At 42.8% G+C, this 12091-nt stretch overlaps 1 protein-coding gene across 2 annotated transcripts in view; it reads right to left on the reverse strand.

Annotated features, from left to right (window-relative positions):
* Positions 1–312: 312 nt before the first annotated feature.
* Positions 313–12091, reverse strand: part of plekho1a (pleckstrin homology domain containing, family O member 1a) — a 13678-nt gene continuing 1899 nt past the window's right edge. The window contains exons 3-10 of one of the 2 annotated variants that reach the window (XM_071500752.1): positions 7727–7867; positions 5685–5789; positions 5326–5427; positions 4868–5197; positions 4474–4571; positions 3275–3437; positions 2866–2978; positions 313–2314 (exon numbers count right to left, since the gene is read on the reverse strand). In XM_071500752.1, the coding sequence (XP_071356853.1) occupies positions 1516–2314; positions 2866–2978; positions 3275–3437; positions 4474–4571; positions 4868–5197; positions 5326–5427; positions 5685–5789; positions 7727–7867 (1851 nt within the window). In that variant the 3' untranslated portion in view covers positions 313–1515. Of the gene's footprint in view, positions 2318–2865; positions 2979–3274; positions 3438–4473; positions 4572–4867; positions 5198–5325; positions 5428–5684; positions 5790–7726; positions 7868–12091 lie in introns of both variants that reach the window. The other variant, XM_071500751.1, reaches the window with a different exon arrangement.

Here is a 12091-nt window from a genome sequence, read left to right on the forward strand (position 1 = left end):
TTTGATGCTGAATCACAACGTTTCTTCCTGACTGGTGAGTAAACAGCTGCTAATGCTAAAGTTAGCTATGTAGCAATAGCTAAACTTACAGATAGCTCCTTGAATCACTCATGTCCAGGACGTGTAGGTTGTGTCGTCTGCTCATGTAAATGTTTGTGTGTGTTTATGTTGAGTTTATATTTCAGCTGTTTATTTGGTCATTATTCTATAAAACTGTTGTAAATGATCCTAATAATAAAAAAACGTTTATATTAGTGAATGTTTTTCTCTCAAAATTGATACTGGTCTCAAACCCAGTATCAGTCTAACCTATTGATTAAATTCAAACTTTATTAGGCAAAATGCAGCTGACATGACACAGGCTTTAAAGTGGCTCCTTTATTAGTTGATCAGAAGGCCCCTGTGTCAGAATCTAATGTTTCTCGATTTTAGTTTATATTTTTATGCTGCATAAAAATCTGAAGTGAAGTAAATCTGAGGCCAAGTCGTAGTTTGTTGAGGGAACAGGAGGTTAAAGGCCCGACAGCTTATTCTTACCTGCTTACAGGTTCATCTGTCCATTGCTTAATCTCTCTTCATGGTGTGGAAAATGTAACTCCCTGATTTGTGCTGAAGATAAAACTCACTGTTAATGTTCATGTGAAAATGTCTCAAGGTTCAAAATATCAGCAGAGAGCTGGAAGTACATTTTAGGAGGGAAATGTGGGGCTACAACTAAATCAGAGAATTTATAAGATAAATTTAAAAAATGTCGCACAAACAGGCTTAATATATATATTAGCAAATAAATCAGGTAACAGGTATTTAAGTTTGTAATAATCATCAGCGTCAGTTTTCGGTGAATCTTTACTGTAAAAAAAAAGAAACTTACAGCAAACTCACCCCCACCCCACCCACGCCATGCCCATAGGAAACATAGTGCTCTTCAGTGCCATCGTTGAAAAAGACTCTCATTGTAAAAACGTTGACATCTTTGCTTGGAAAATGTGTCTTTGAATGACAAACTGTCTTTTTTCTCTTTCAAAAATCCAAATATCCCTTCCCAAAAACGTTCAGAGGAAACATTGTCTTTGAAATCAATGGAGAGGCGTTTCACTCCAACTTCAAAAAAAGACAAAGAGAAACGTGCAGCACCATTAGAGAAGGTGAAGGGGCTGCCTCTCCATTAAAACTGTGTTTATTCCAATGAAATGTGAGACATCTGTCACACAAAGAGATTTTGTGGAATAAAACGGGCAGCAGAAGTGAGAGGGCGTCTGACTGGTGACAGTCTAGTGCACTGGAGGATTAGAGTCATTAAACCTCCTGGGAAGAACTGGAGATTGCTGGTTTCAAAATAATCCACATTTGTTAAGTGTTCATGTGCGTCCCACTGTCCCCGCTATAAAGGACGAGGCCGAAATTAAAAACTCCTGTGTTTTATAAATGTTGTCTGTGTTTTGTGCATAAACGTGCTGAAAAACGTTCATTGAGAAAATTCATAAATTCAATAAATATTTGTAGAAAAAATCCTCGTCAAGGTGTCTCTGACTCGTCATCCTCCTCTGGTGATATTGGCGAGGCGGGTGTGTCTTCCTCATCTGCTGCCACAGTCGCCCTGGGCAACCCGGCCACCGCCACCGTTGATGTCATCTTTTCATAGGTCCTCCTGCGCTGCCTCCGCAGCGTCTGGCTCTGCAGCTCCTTCACCTCCTGCAACACTTCCTGCGCTTCCTTCCACGATGACACGGCCTCCTCTAGGAGGCGCTCGGCCTCAGCACGCCTCCTCTCCACATCCAGGTCCTCCTCCTGCAGCAGGGAGGGAGGTGAGGCAGGCAGAGGTGGGGGCAGGCAGTGTTTGTCAGGGGTCTTGGGCTGAGAGGATCCAGAGAAACTCGGGGAGTTCTTCTCACTCTGACAGGGTGACTCCTTGCTGCTCCTGAGATGAGGGGAGTCAGCTTCGCTGCCTCGAGGTGAATCAGATCCTTTAACCTGAGAAGAGTCGGATCCTCTGACACACGGTGGTGATTCAGGAAACGTCTGTAAAGGAGAGTCATCCTTGTTGGGAGCAGAGGAGCTGGACGATCCCTTGAGTTTTGGTGAGCAGACTGTGTCAGAGTCGGCGGCTGTCAGATGAGGTGAGTCTTTCAGTCGAGGAGAGTCATTTGCTTTAGTGGCAGGAGAATGTGATCCCCTGGAGCGAGGAGAGTCGGTCCCTTTGGAGCGATTCTTCTTGGCTTTGGATCGAGGAGACTCTCTCCCTCTCAGCCGAGGAGAGTCTTTGCCCCGGAGGCGAGGAGAGTCACTGCTCCTGCTCCTTGAAGATCCTGATGACCTGCTGAAGATGACAACAACAGTCCGTTAGACATTGATCCTTTTAGGCCTCACAGAACTGACAAGCACTTGTCTGAGACAGTGTAGTGCAAAACTTCAGTAGAAGTTTACTGCAGCTCTTTAAGACCTCAGTACACCTCAAGTGAGGTAGTCGTCACACTGAAGTCCCTTGTTTTGTGATCAAAACTGGGGGTTGAAGGTATTGGAGTCTGACAGTTTATATAACTTTCTTTCCCTGTAGGATGAACTTTAAAGTCAGATCACATGTCTTGCCATGAAAGGTAGGAACAACACAATTATGGGCTATCTAAACAGGGTAAGACATGATGGGCACCAAGACCTTTACCATGAGGGCCTGGTCAGATTACCCAGAAATGTGATGGTGAAGCTGGGTAAGGCAAGTCCTTGGTCCATTCACAAAAACACAAAATGGATAAGAACTGTAGCTGATCTGTGCTCCACAATAAATTTGATTTGATTTGGGAGGAAAAGTGCACACTGTTGTACAACACTGTCGTAGCTGACATTATTAAATATTAGTGAAGTGACCACCTGGAGTGAGGAGAGTCTGAGCCCCTGAGGTGATGGAGTCGAGGGGAGTCAATGCCCTTCAGGTAGGGTGAGCTGCCTCCTCGTTCTCGCTCTGCTTTGGCTTTCTGCAGCTCCTGTCAATCACAACACACAGTATTAGTCTTTATTGTCTCCTATTTCACCATCAGTGTTATAATATTTGCTTGTTCTGTGGAATAACAGCAGCAAAAGAAAATGGCAGTAATGAAATATTCACATGATCTGAACAGACACCATTGGCTCTCAACACAATATTTCAGCGACTTGATTTTGTTATGTAATTTCTACTTCATAATAAAGGTAAACTGATAAAAATTTGGTCACAAAAGTTTCTTGTGATACAACGTAAGAATAAATGAATCAATAAGACTCATGGATGAGGCCATCAGACCTGCAGTCTCATCTCCTCCAGTAGCTCCTGAGCTCGCTGCATCCTCTGGGCAATGAGGCTCTGCAGCTGACCAACGGGCTGCACCGAAGCCCCAGCCCCTGCCTCCTCTTCAGTCGGACAACGACGAAGGGCAGACCGCAACTCAGAGCGAATCAATGCCGGTCTGAGGAAGGGGAGGAGCAAGAAGAAAGGAAAAAGGGTAAGGAAGACAGAGGGAAGAAAGAGACGGATGAGGATGAGTAAGAAAGAAAATGATCAAAAATGAACTTTAAAGCAACATATTTGTGGATTTACTTGAGCAGGAAGATTCATTCTTGACTTTGGAATACATATTTTTTCAGATACGCCCAAAAGCTTTGGGAATAGCTAAGTAAGTGATCCTTGAGTTTAGCACAGCATAGTGGTTTAACATTTTTAAACATTAACTGAACATTTACTTTCCATCCCTTCTTAGTAATTTTTTTTCCCTCCAGGCTGCCATTAATTTCAGTCTTTTGAAGACTTGAAATATGCTGATGATCAAAAATCCAGCTCATCCTCACTTTAGGAAAAGCTTACTGATTATTTTAGTAGTTACCAAAAGAATCAGTTCACAGATACAAGGGGTTAAAATGAGTTTTGTTGCAGGGTGTCTGGGCTCACACTTAGAGACAGGCTAAAGAAGTCGGACAACATGAAGAAGGACGAGTTGGGTTTGTGTGAGAATCTGATCAGGATGCCAAACTGGACACCTTTTTCAGAGGTTCTTCTGGGGAATGTCCAACTGGGAGGGGAATCTGGGACAGCCCCAGAACACCCTGGAGGGATTTGACTATCCCAACTGGTCTGGCACAACTTGGGATTCCAGGATCAGGAAGATATTGATAGGGAAATGGACGTCTGGGCTGGATGGATGGATGGATTGGTGGATGGATGGATGGGTGGATGGATGGGTGGATTGGTGGATGGATGGGTGGATGGACAGACAGATGAAAGGGTAATCCATTTTACTGTACCGTTTATACTTCTTTCAAAGTGAATCCCTGAATGCACCTCTAGTGACCTTTCAAAACTTAGCAACTTTATTCAAGATTCAGGGTTTTAATGCAACTCTGACAAAGCTCAAGCTAATATATGTTGAGGGGGATGGATGAGGTAGGTTTTTGTTTCATGTGAGGAGCTGTGTTGTGATTTTTGTTTTCTCTTAGGTGTTTGGTTACCTGGAGGCGAGGACTTCATCCATGGAAGCACAGCGACTCCGGCCCTGTATGCTGAACCTCTTGCCAGGCTGTGGTGTTCGAGACTGAGCCTGAAGGTCCTAAAACAAAATGTTTTCTTTATTCTGACTGAAATCATTTTGGTTGAAGATTTGGAGTCTAACGTTTACATGGGATATGATTTAATACAGGTATGCCAATGTATTTAATCAGAACAGCTGAAGAAACGTACGTCCCGATACATTTAAGTCAAAACAGAGGGCACACACAGCCAGAACTTTATCAAGTTAAATTGTTTTACAGTTTTTCTTTTGTTCAGTTTATAAAAAGCTAACTAACAAACCAACTGAACCTTCAATTGATTTGGGCCTGAGAATTTGAGTTTTAGCTTACCCACCTGAACCTGCTGAGGCTTGTGGATCTTTGAGGCCTCCAGGTGGGACTGTTTGCCCCAGGACCGCTCACTCCCCCTGGGCAGACTGCCAGTCTTCACCTTGGGCTCCTTGGAGATCACCCTGAGCTTCGAGACATCAGTACCGGCCCGCTGACGACCCCCAACACCACGAGAACCTACAACCACTTCCTGTCCACACAAATCCCCCTTCTGCAGGTCAACTCGGAAGCTGTTCTCCCAGGATTCTTGAGAGTCACCATCATGGTCCGGGGAGAAACCATCCTCTTCAGCAACCAGGTCGAGGGTCAACATGCCCTGGGAGGAGGTGGACGCCTGTGATAGGTGATAAAAGACAACAACATTTTGTTGAACATAATGATATTAATGTCAAGGTTTTGATTAAGAAAAACAGAAAGACAGAATAGGTTAAATAGGAGAACGATCATAAGACACCCCAGTACCACAGCCATTAGATGTCCTCTGGTTGGCAGCCGGCGACCATGAGGGATCTTCGCTCGGTCTCTGGTGGGATGAACCAGTGCACTGTCCTCCTCAATGGTTACCTGAACAGAAACATAGAAACTAACTACAGTGCCCTGAGAAATGTCTAGCAGAGTTTCAAAACTCTTACCTCGAGGCGAAAAGTACACAGTACCAGTCAAACTATTTCAAATACAGATGACCCATCTGTTATTGAGAAGATACATCGACGCTTTATTGTGGTCAGTAATTAGAAAGGTCTCTTTCAATATGATAAATTATTTAATAAGGTAATGAAGATTTACTGAAGTCTAAATGTCACCTGAAAGATCACCCATACCTCGTCTAAAACTCTGTTCTTGGCTTTGATGATAGCCACATTGAGGGCATTGACCCATGATTCCTTTTCCTCAGGACTCACAGCTAGAAACACGAGGTTAGGAACCTGCAAAAAGACAAAAAACTTTACTGGGTCAGGTACAGTTAATTATACGGCCTATGTCGGCTGTCCAGCCTTTACCAGACAGACAAAGACAGACCAACAGAAATACTAAAGCAAATGGTGACAGGCATCTGTCAAGCAAAAGTAAACCTTTGAACCGGTACAAAAACTGAAACTTTTATTAACATTAAGTGAGTTTCAAGCAGCTGGGATGATATCAAATCCAGACTTCAGTCACTGTTTAGGCTAGCTAGTGTAATGTAAGTTGTTTGCTTGTTCTTTGGCTTGCAGCTATAGCTATGTAATTAAAAGTTTTTGGTAGCTAGTACGGTTTAGCAGTTACACTGTTGCTAATGTTCCTGTTTCATTGTTACACATCGAAAGTGATAATACGTAACTTTTCCACATTCAAATTTCAAAAATGAAACCTGTACTTTTTTGTCCTTTGTTCACCGATGAGTGTCGACGAATCACTGATTTCTAAAGTAAAACTCGTTTCTTTTAACCCCTGGTTTGTTATGGAGAGGAGGAACCTCTGCTGATCGGCAGCCAGTAAAAACCAGTAAAGACTGACAGAGAGAAGAGAAGAAAACTACAGCAACTACACTCAGTGAAGCTAACACTGAGTAATTTTAATGTTTTTGAAGTGACCAGTGATTTTAAACATACCAACCTCTGTGTAGAGAATTACAATGGAAGCTTTGTAATGACAGAACATATCTGAGGTCATTCACTTAAATTAAATCATAACAGCCAGACTTTTTCAACAGTGATCTACAGCGAGGGCTGTTTCAGATCCACCGTGTTCATATGTTTATCAGTTACTGGACTTTATCTGTGACATACTCTGATTTCAGTCCTGGAGGAGGCTGTAACAAACTGCAGACTGACTGTGAATGTGTTTGCACTCTGCAGGGATTATTCTGCTGTAACTCGTCCTCTGACAGACTAATGGGATTCTGCGGATTAAACCTTTTAGAACAGAAAAAAACAACAGCTCAGCCAATCACTGCAGCCGAGGCATGGTGGGCGGGCAATGTTGAATCTGATCGACCAATCCTGAGACGGATGTAGTAGGAAATCCACCAGTGATGTGTGAGTATGAGTCAGGGGGGTGCAGTGTAATCCCTCAGCATAGAGGACAGACAGGGAGGATGAAGATCACTGAACACTGAAAACTGAGAGGATGAACTCAGAGTTTGGTCCTGTCACTGCTGCGTCTTTATAAAATATATTCAACAACCATCATGGAAATCTGTTTCACCTTTAACCATGAAATCAGCAGAGAGACAGTTGAGGCTGTTTAACACTTCAGTTTTCTCCTGAACTTCATCAACAACCATTTAGACTGGCAGTTAAAATAAAGATGAAGCATGACTCTGCGCCCGTCACTCTCCTCAAACTGTTTTAGACACTCATTTCAGTTCAGGAGAAACTGTCAAACTGCTCTGACGTTTAACATCTTCATCCTCCATAGAAACTACTAAATCATCACTGTGCTGTTCATAAAACAGACTTTTAGGATTAACAGCATAAAAGATCTAAGACACAGCTTTGGAGCCTGTTCTAGTGAAGTACTACTATAACCTCCTGTGAATGAACAAGATTCAGTACAATAATAATAATGAAAATAATAATAATAACTTTATTAGTAGAGTGAGAGTTATTATAGAGTAATAATATAATCTCTGTGTCTGAACCTGGATACTAAGAGCCAATTGTAGTTGAAGAATATTTGTAAAATGGAAAAGAGAATATCAGGAACAGAAAATTAAATGTTGTGTTTAGCTTTTATTCATGTCTGCAGTGGTCTTTAATCCGTACATACTTGTTAAAAGCAACAGGATTAGAAGCTGAGATCACTGCTATTAATACAGAGTCATGTGGAGTAATAACCCAGTTATTCAGCTTTTCTGAAGCTGCTGTCGTCATTGACTCACGGTGTTTCCCGGCTGTCTGCAGTGGAGGACCGTGAAGCGACTGTGGTTTTTCTTGCTGCGACTCTTTGCTTTCCTCAGCTCCTCCGAACGCTCATAATCAGCCAGGTTGAACACTTCCTGCGCTTTACGCTCATCCTTCACCTGCAGACATGGAGGAAAACACACACAGGTTTATTTCCATCACTGCTGATCATTTATAGGCCAACAACACTGACATTAATACAACCTCAGTACAACCAAAGCCCTCGGCGGCCATCTTGGCCTAACAAGACCAGGCCCCCAAGGGAACAACTGGAGAACCACAACTTCACTGTCACTGGGACATAAAAACTTCATATACAGAATCACCAGTCAAAGAAAAAACTGTTTAAACAGTTTCCACAGGTTTTACTTCTACTACACATATTCAAGGTTTCACAACACCAACTGTCGTAAACCTCAATGGTGCAACGACTTGCAAATGTCCTTGAGAACATTATATATGTCCTTTTGGGGGGTTACAGAGGTCCTTGAGGTTCTAGGGAACCCTTTAGGGGGAGGTTTCAGAGGTCCTTAAGGAAGTTGTAGAGGTTATGGAGGAGTTACAACAGATCTACGAGGTTCTAACGGAATTTGAGGTCATAAGGGTCCACGAGGAGGTTCCAGTGCTCCTTGATTGGAATTCCAGGGGTGCCTGACCAAGCACCCAAAGTCCCTAAGGACAGGGGTGAATGAGGAGTTACCAGTGGTCATTGAAAGAGATCCAAAGGTCTTGGCGGATTCCACAGGCCCTTCAGAAGCTGGTAGTGATCCATGAACTGGTTCCAGGGGTCTGCGAGGAGGTTCTAGTTATCCACTGGTCCTTGAGTAGGTTACAGAAGTCCTTAGGGACATTGTAGAAGTTCTTGAAAAGTTTCCAGTGGCCATTGAACAAGTCTCAGGGGATCTTGTGTGAGGTAACTGCTAACGAAGCCTGGAGCATCAGTCCTGTTGCTATAGTTACCGTCAGTTTAGTATGAGGCTTGATGAATTGATGAACACATGTATGACATGGAGAGCCACCTGTCAGCCAATCAGAGAGCAGGATTCTCTCTGGCACAAAGAGAAAAGAAAAAGATGTGATGACAGAGTGAGGAGCAGACTCTGAGGTTTGATGTGATCAGGTTCAAGATGAAGGAAGTTTTTCTTTACAGAGCAACAGAGAGTCCATCCACATGAGACAGGTACATCAGCCTCAGGTGAAACTGAGACTGAGCCTCGATAAGACTGAGCCTCGTTAAGACTGAGCCTCCTTAATACTGAGCCTCTTTAAGACTGAGTCTCATTAATACTGAGCTTCGTTAAGACTGAGCCTCATTAATACTGAGCCTCGTTAAGACTGAGCCTCCTTAATACTGAGACTCGATAAGACTGAGCCTCCTTAAGACTGAGCCTCTTTAAGACTGAGACTTGATAAGACTGAGCCTCGTTAAGACCGAGCCTCTTTAAGACTGAGCCTCCTTAAGACTGAGCCTCTTTAAGACTGAGACTTGATAAGACTGAGACTCGATAAGACTGAGCCTCGTTAAGACTGAGACTCGATAAGACTGAGCCTCCTTAAGACTGAGCCTCTTTAAGACTGAGACTTGATAAGACTGAGCCTCGTTTAGACCGAGCCTCTTTAAGACTGAGCCTCCTTAAGACTGAGCCTCTTTAAGACTGAGACTTGATAAGACTGAGACTCGATAAGACTGAGCCTCGTTAAGACCGAGCCTCTTTAAGACTGAGCCTCCTTAAGACTGAGCCTCTTTAAGACTGAGACTTGATAAGACTGAGACTCGATAAGACTGAGACTCGTTAAGACTGAGACTCGATAAGACTGAGCCTCCTTAATACTGAGCCTCTTTAAGACTGAGACTCGATAAGACTGAGCCTCTTTAAGACTGAGACTCGATAAGACTGAGCCTCCTTAAGACTGAGCCTCTTTAAGACTGAGACTTGATAAGACTGAGCCTCGTTAAGACTGAGCCTCGATAAGACTGAGCCTCGTTAATACTGAGCCTCGTTAAGACTGAGCCTCTTTAATACTGAGCCTCGATAAGACTGAGCCTCGTTAATACTGAGCCTCGTTAAGACTGAGCCTCCTTAAGACTGAGCCTCTTTAAGACTGAGACTCGATAAGACTGAGCCTCGTTAAGACTGAGCCTCTTTAAGACTGAGCCTCGTTAAGACTGAGCCTCTTTAATACTGAGCCTCTTTAATACTGAGCCTCTTTAAGACTGAGACTTGATAAGACTGAGCCTCGTTAAGACCGAGCCTCTTTAAGACTGAGCCTCTTTAATACTGAGCCTCGTTAAGACCGAGCCTCGATAAGACTGAGCCTCTTTAAGACTGAGACTCGATAAGACTGAGCCTCTTTAAGACTGAGCCTCGTTAAGACTGAGCCTCTTTAATACTGAGCCTCTTTAATACTGAGCCTCGTTAAGACCGAGCCTCGTTAAGACCGAGCCTCTTTAATACTGAGCCTCTTTAAGACTGAGCCTCTTTAATACTGAGCCTCGTTAAGACTGAGCCTCGATAAGACTGAGCCTCGTTAATACTGAGCCTCGTTAATACTGAGCCTCGTTAAGACCGAGCCTCGTTAAGACCGAGCCACTTTAAGACTGAGACTTGATAAGACTGTGTCAGTGTGCTTCTGTTATCACTGATCTTTTAAATGTAAGACCACTTATGACTTTATGTCGACTCAGAGACTGAGCTCAGGCACACAGATGCACACATTAATAACTGTGTGTGTGTGTGTGTGTGTGTGTGTGTGTGTGTGTGTGTGTGTGTCACACACTGTAACACCTGGGTCCACGTCCAACATCACCTGTGTTTCAGTCATCAACAAACACACAGAAACAGGTTTAAATCAGTGTAATCAGTGAATGACACAATTTCTGACTTCATGTAGAAAATAATAAGAAATAATTAAAGTTTTTATTCAATCCTCAGTTTCAAAGACAAAAGCAGCTTCAATCTTCTGATTAAGATAAGAAATCCTTAAATATTCAGATACATTTATTAAAAATATATTTATCTTCCTACAATACTGGATAACAAGTAAGTAACACATCACAAAAACCTGCACGGTTCCTTTCAGCTTTAAACACCTAAAGGTCAAACACTCACACTTTTAAATGCAGATCAAACACATCCATCACTGTGTGTGTGTCCTTAAATCCATCTGGGCCACACCAGCAAGGTCACATGGGGTCACTCTGTGTGTGTGTGTGTGTGTGTGTGTGTGTGTGTGTCACATGTAGAAGCTGGTGTTGAGCATCAATAGGATCAATACAGTGCCTGGGACAGAAACACAATGAGTGTAAACTGACATGTTAAAACAACTGTAACATCACAGCAGCATCATGTGACGTTGGGTCTGTGAAACCAGGAAACGTGCTGTAGTTACTAAGATAACTGACAGGAGAGTCAGAGGAGACACTGACACGTTCAGTGTGGTTGTTATGGTTGTGCTCAGTATCATAAGTAACCATGTGTCAGCTGTTCAGGAGTGCGTCCTATTGGATCACACTGTTTCAGATTGTGCCAAATCGTATCATAACGTAACTTAACAGGTCGTACTGTACTGACTCAAAGTGAACATGGACAGTTCCCAACTCACAGCAGCAAAGAACAGAGGATGAAGTGAGTGGTAAATGTTGCTGCACACAAGGATGATGTGAAAAAGAACAGATGGATTAAAAGTCCATGAAAACACACACACACGCACACACGCGCACGCACACACACACACACACACACACACACACACACACACACTGTGAACCCTCCCTCAGGCTGCTGCTGTATTAAAATGTTCTGGGTCAACGTTTCTGCTGAAATACAGAAACAAGACGTCTGATGATGAAAAAAACAATTACAGGAGTTCAGACACACACACAGTCGTGGGTTAACATGAGTCATTATTCTGCTGCTTCAGTCGACAGAAACAACAGAAACAAAATCAGAGTGAATCAACGTTTTTCAGCTGCTGCTTCACATGAAACAACATGAGACAATATTTCAAACAAAACTGAATGAAAATCACCTCTTTGTCTCCTGTGTGTGACCAGTCAGCTGTTAATATGTTTACATTAAAACAAAGTTAAATCCCTGGAGTTTCGCGCAGCATCATCATGTATAAACATTTTTATCAGGAGGTTCATTAATAAGAGTTTATGTGCTATATGACGCATCCTTCATTCTCATGCACTCACCTGTTTTATTTCTACAGACTCTTGTTTCCAGAAAAAGAAACAGAGCTAAATATTTTTCTGATCATATTTTTTTACTTGTACCAAACCCTGTTCAAGAAAATACACGTTTTAGGAGCAAAATCTAAACGAGCGACATCATGTATTT

Source organism: Trachinotus anak, unplaced genomic scaffold (genome assembly GCF_046630095.1).
Source record: "Trachinotus anak isolate AG129_WGS33_773 ecotype Australia unplaced genomic scaffold, CSIRO_AGI_Tana_v1 ptg000016l, whole genome shotgun sequence".
NCBI classification, from domain to species: Eukaryota; Metazoa; Chordata; class Actinopteri; order Carangiformes; family Carangidae; genus Trachinotus; species Trachinotus anak.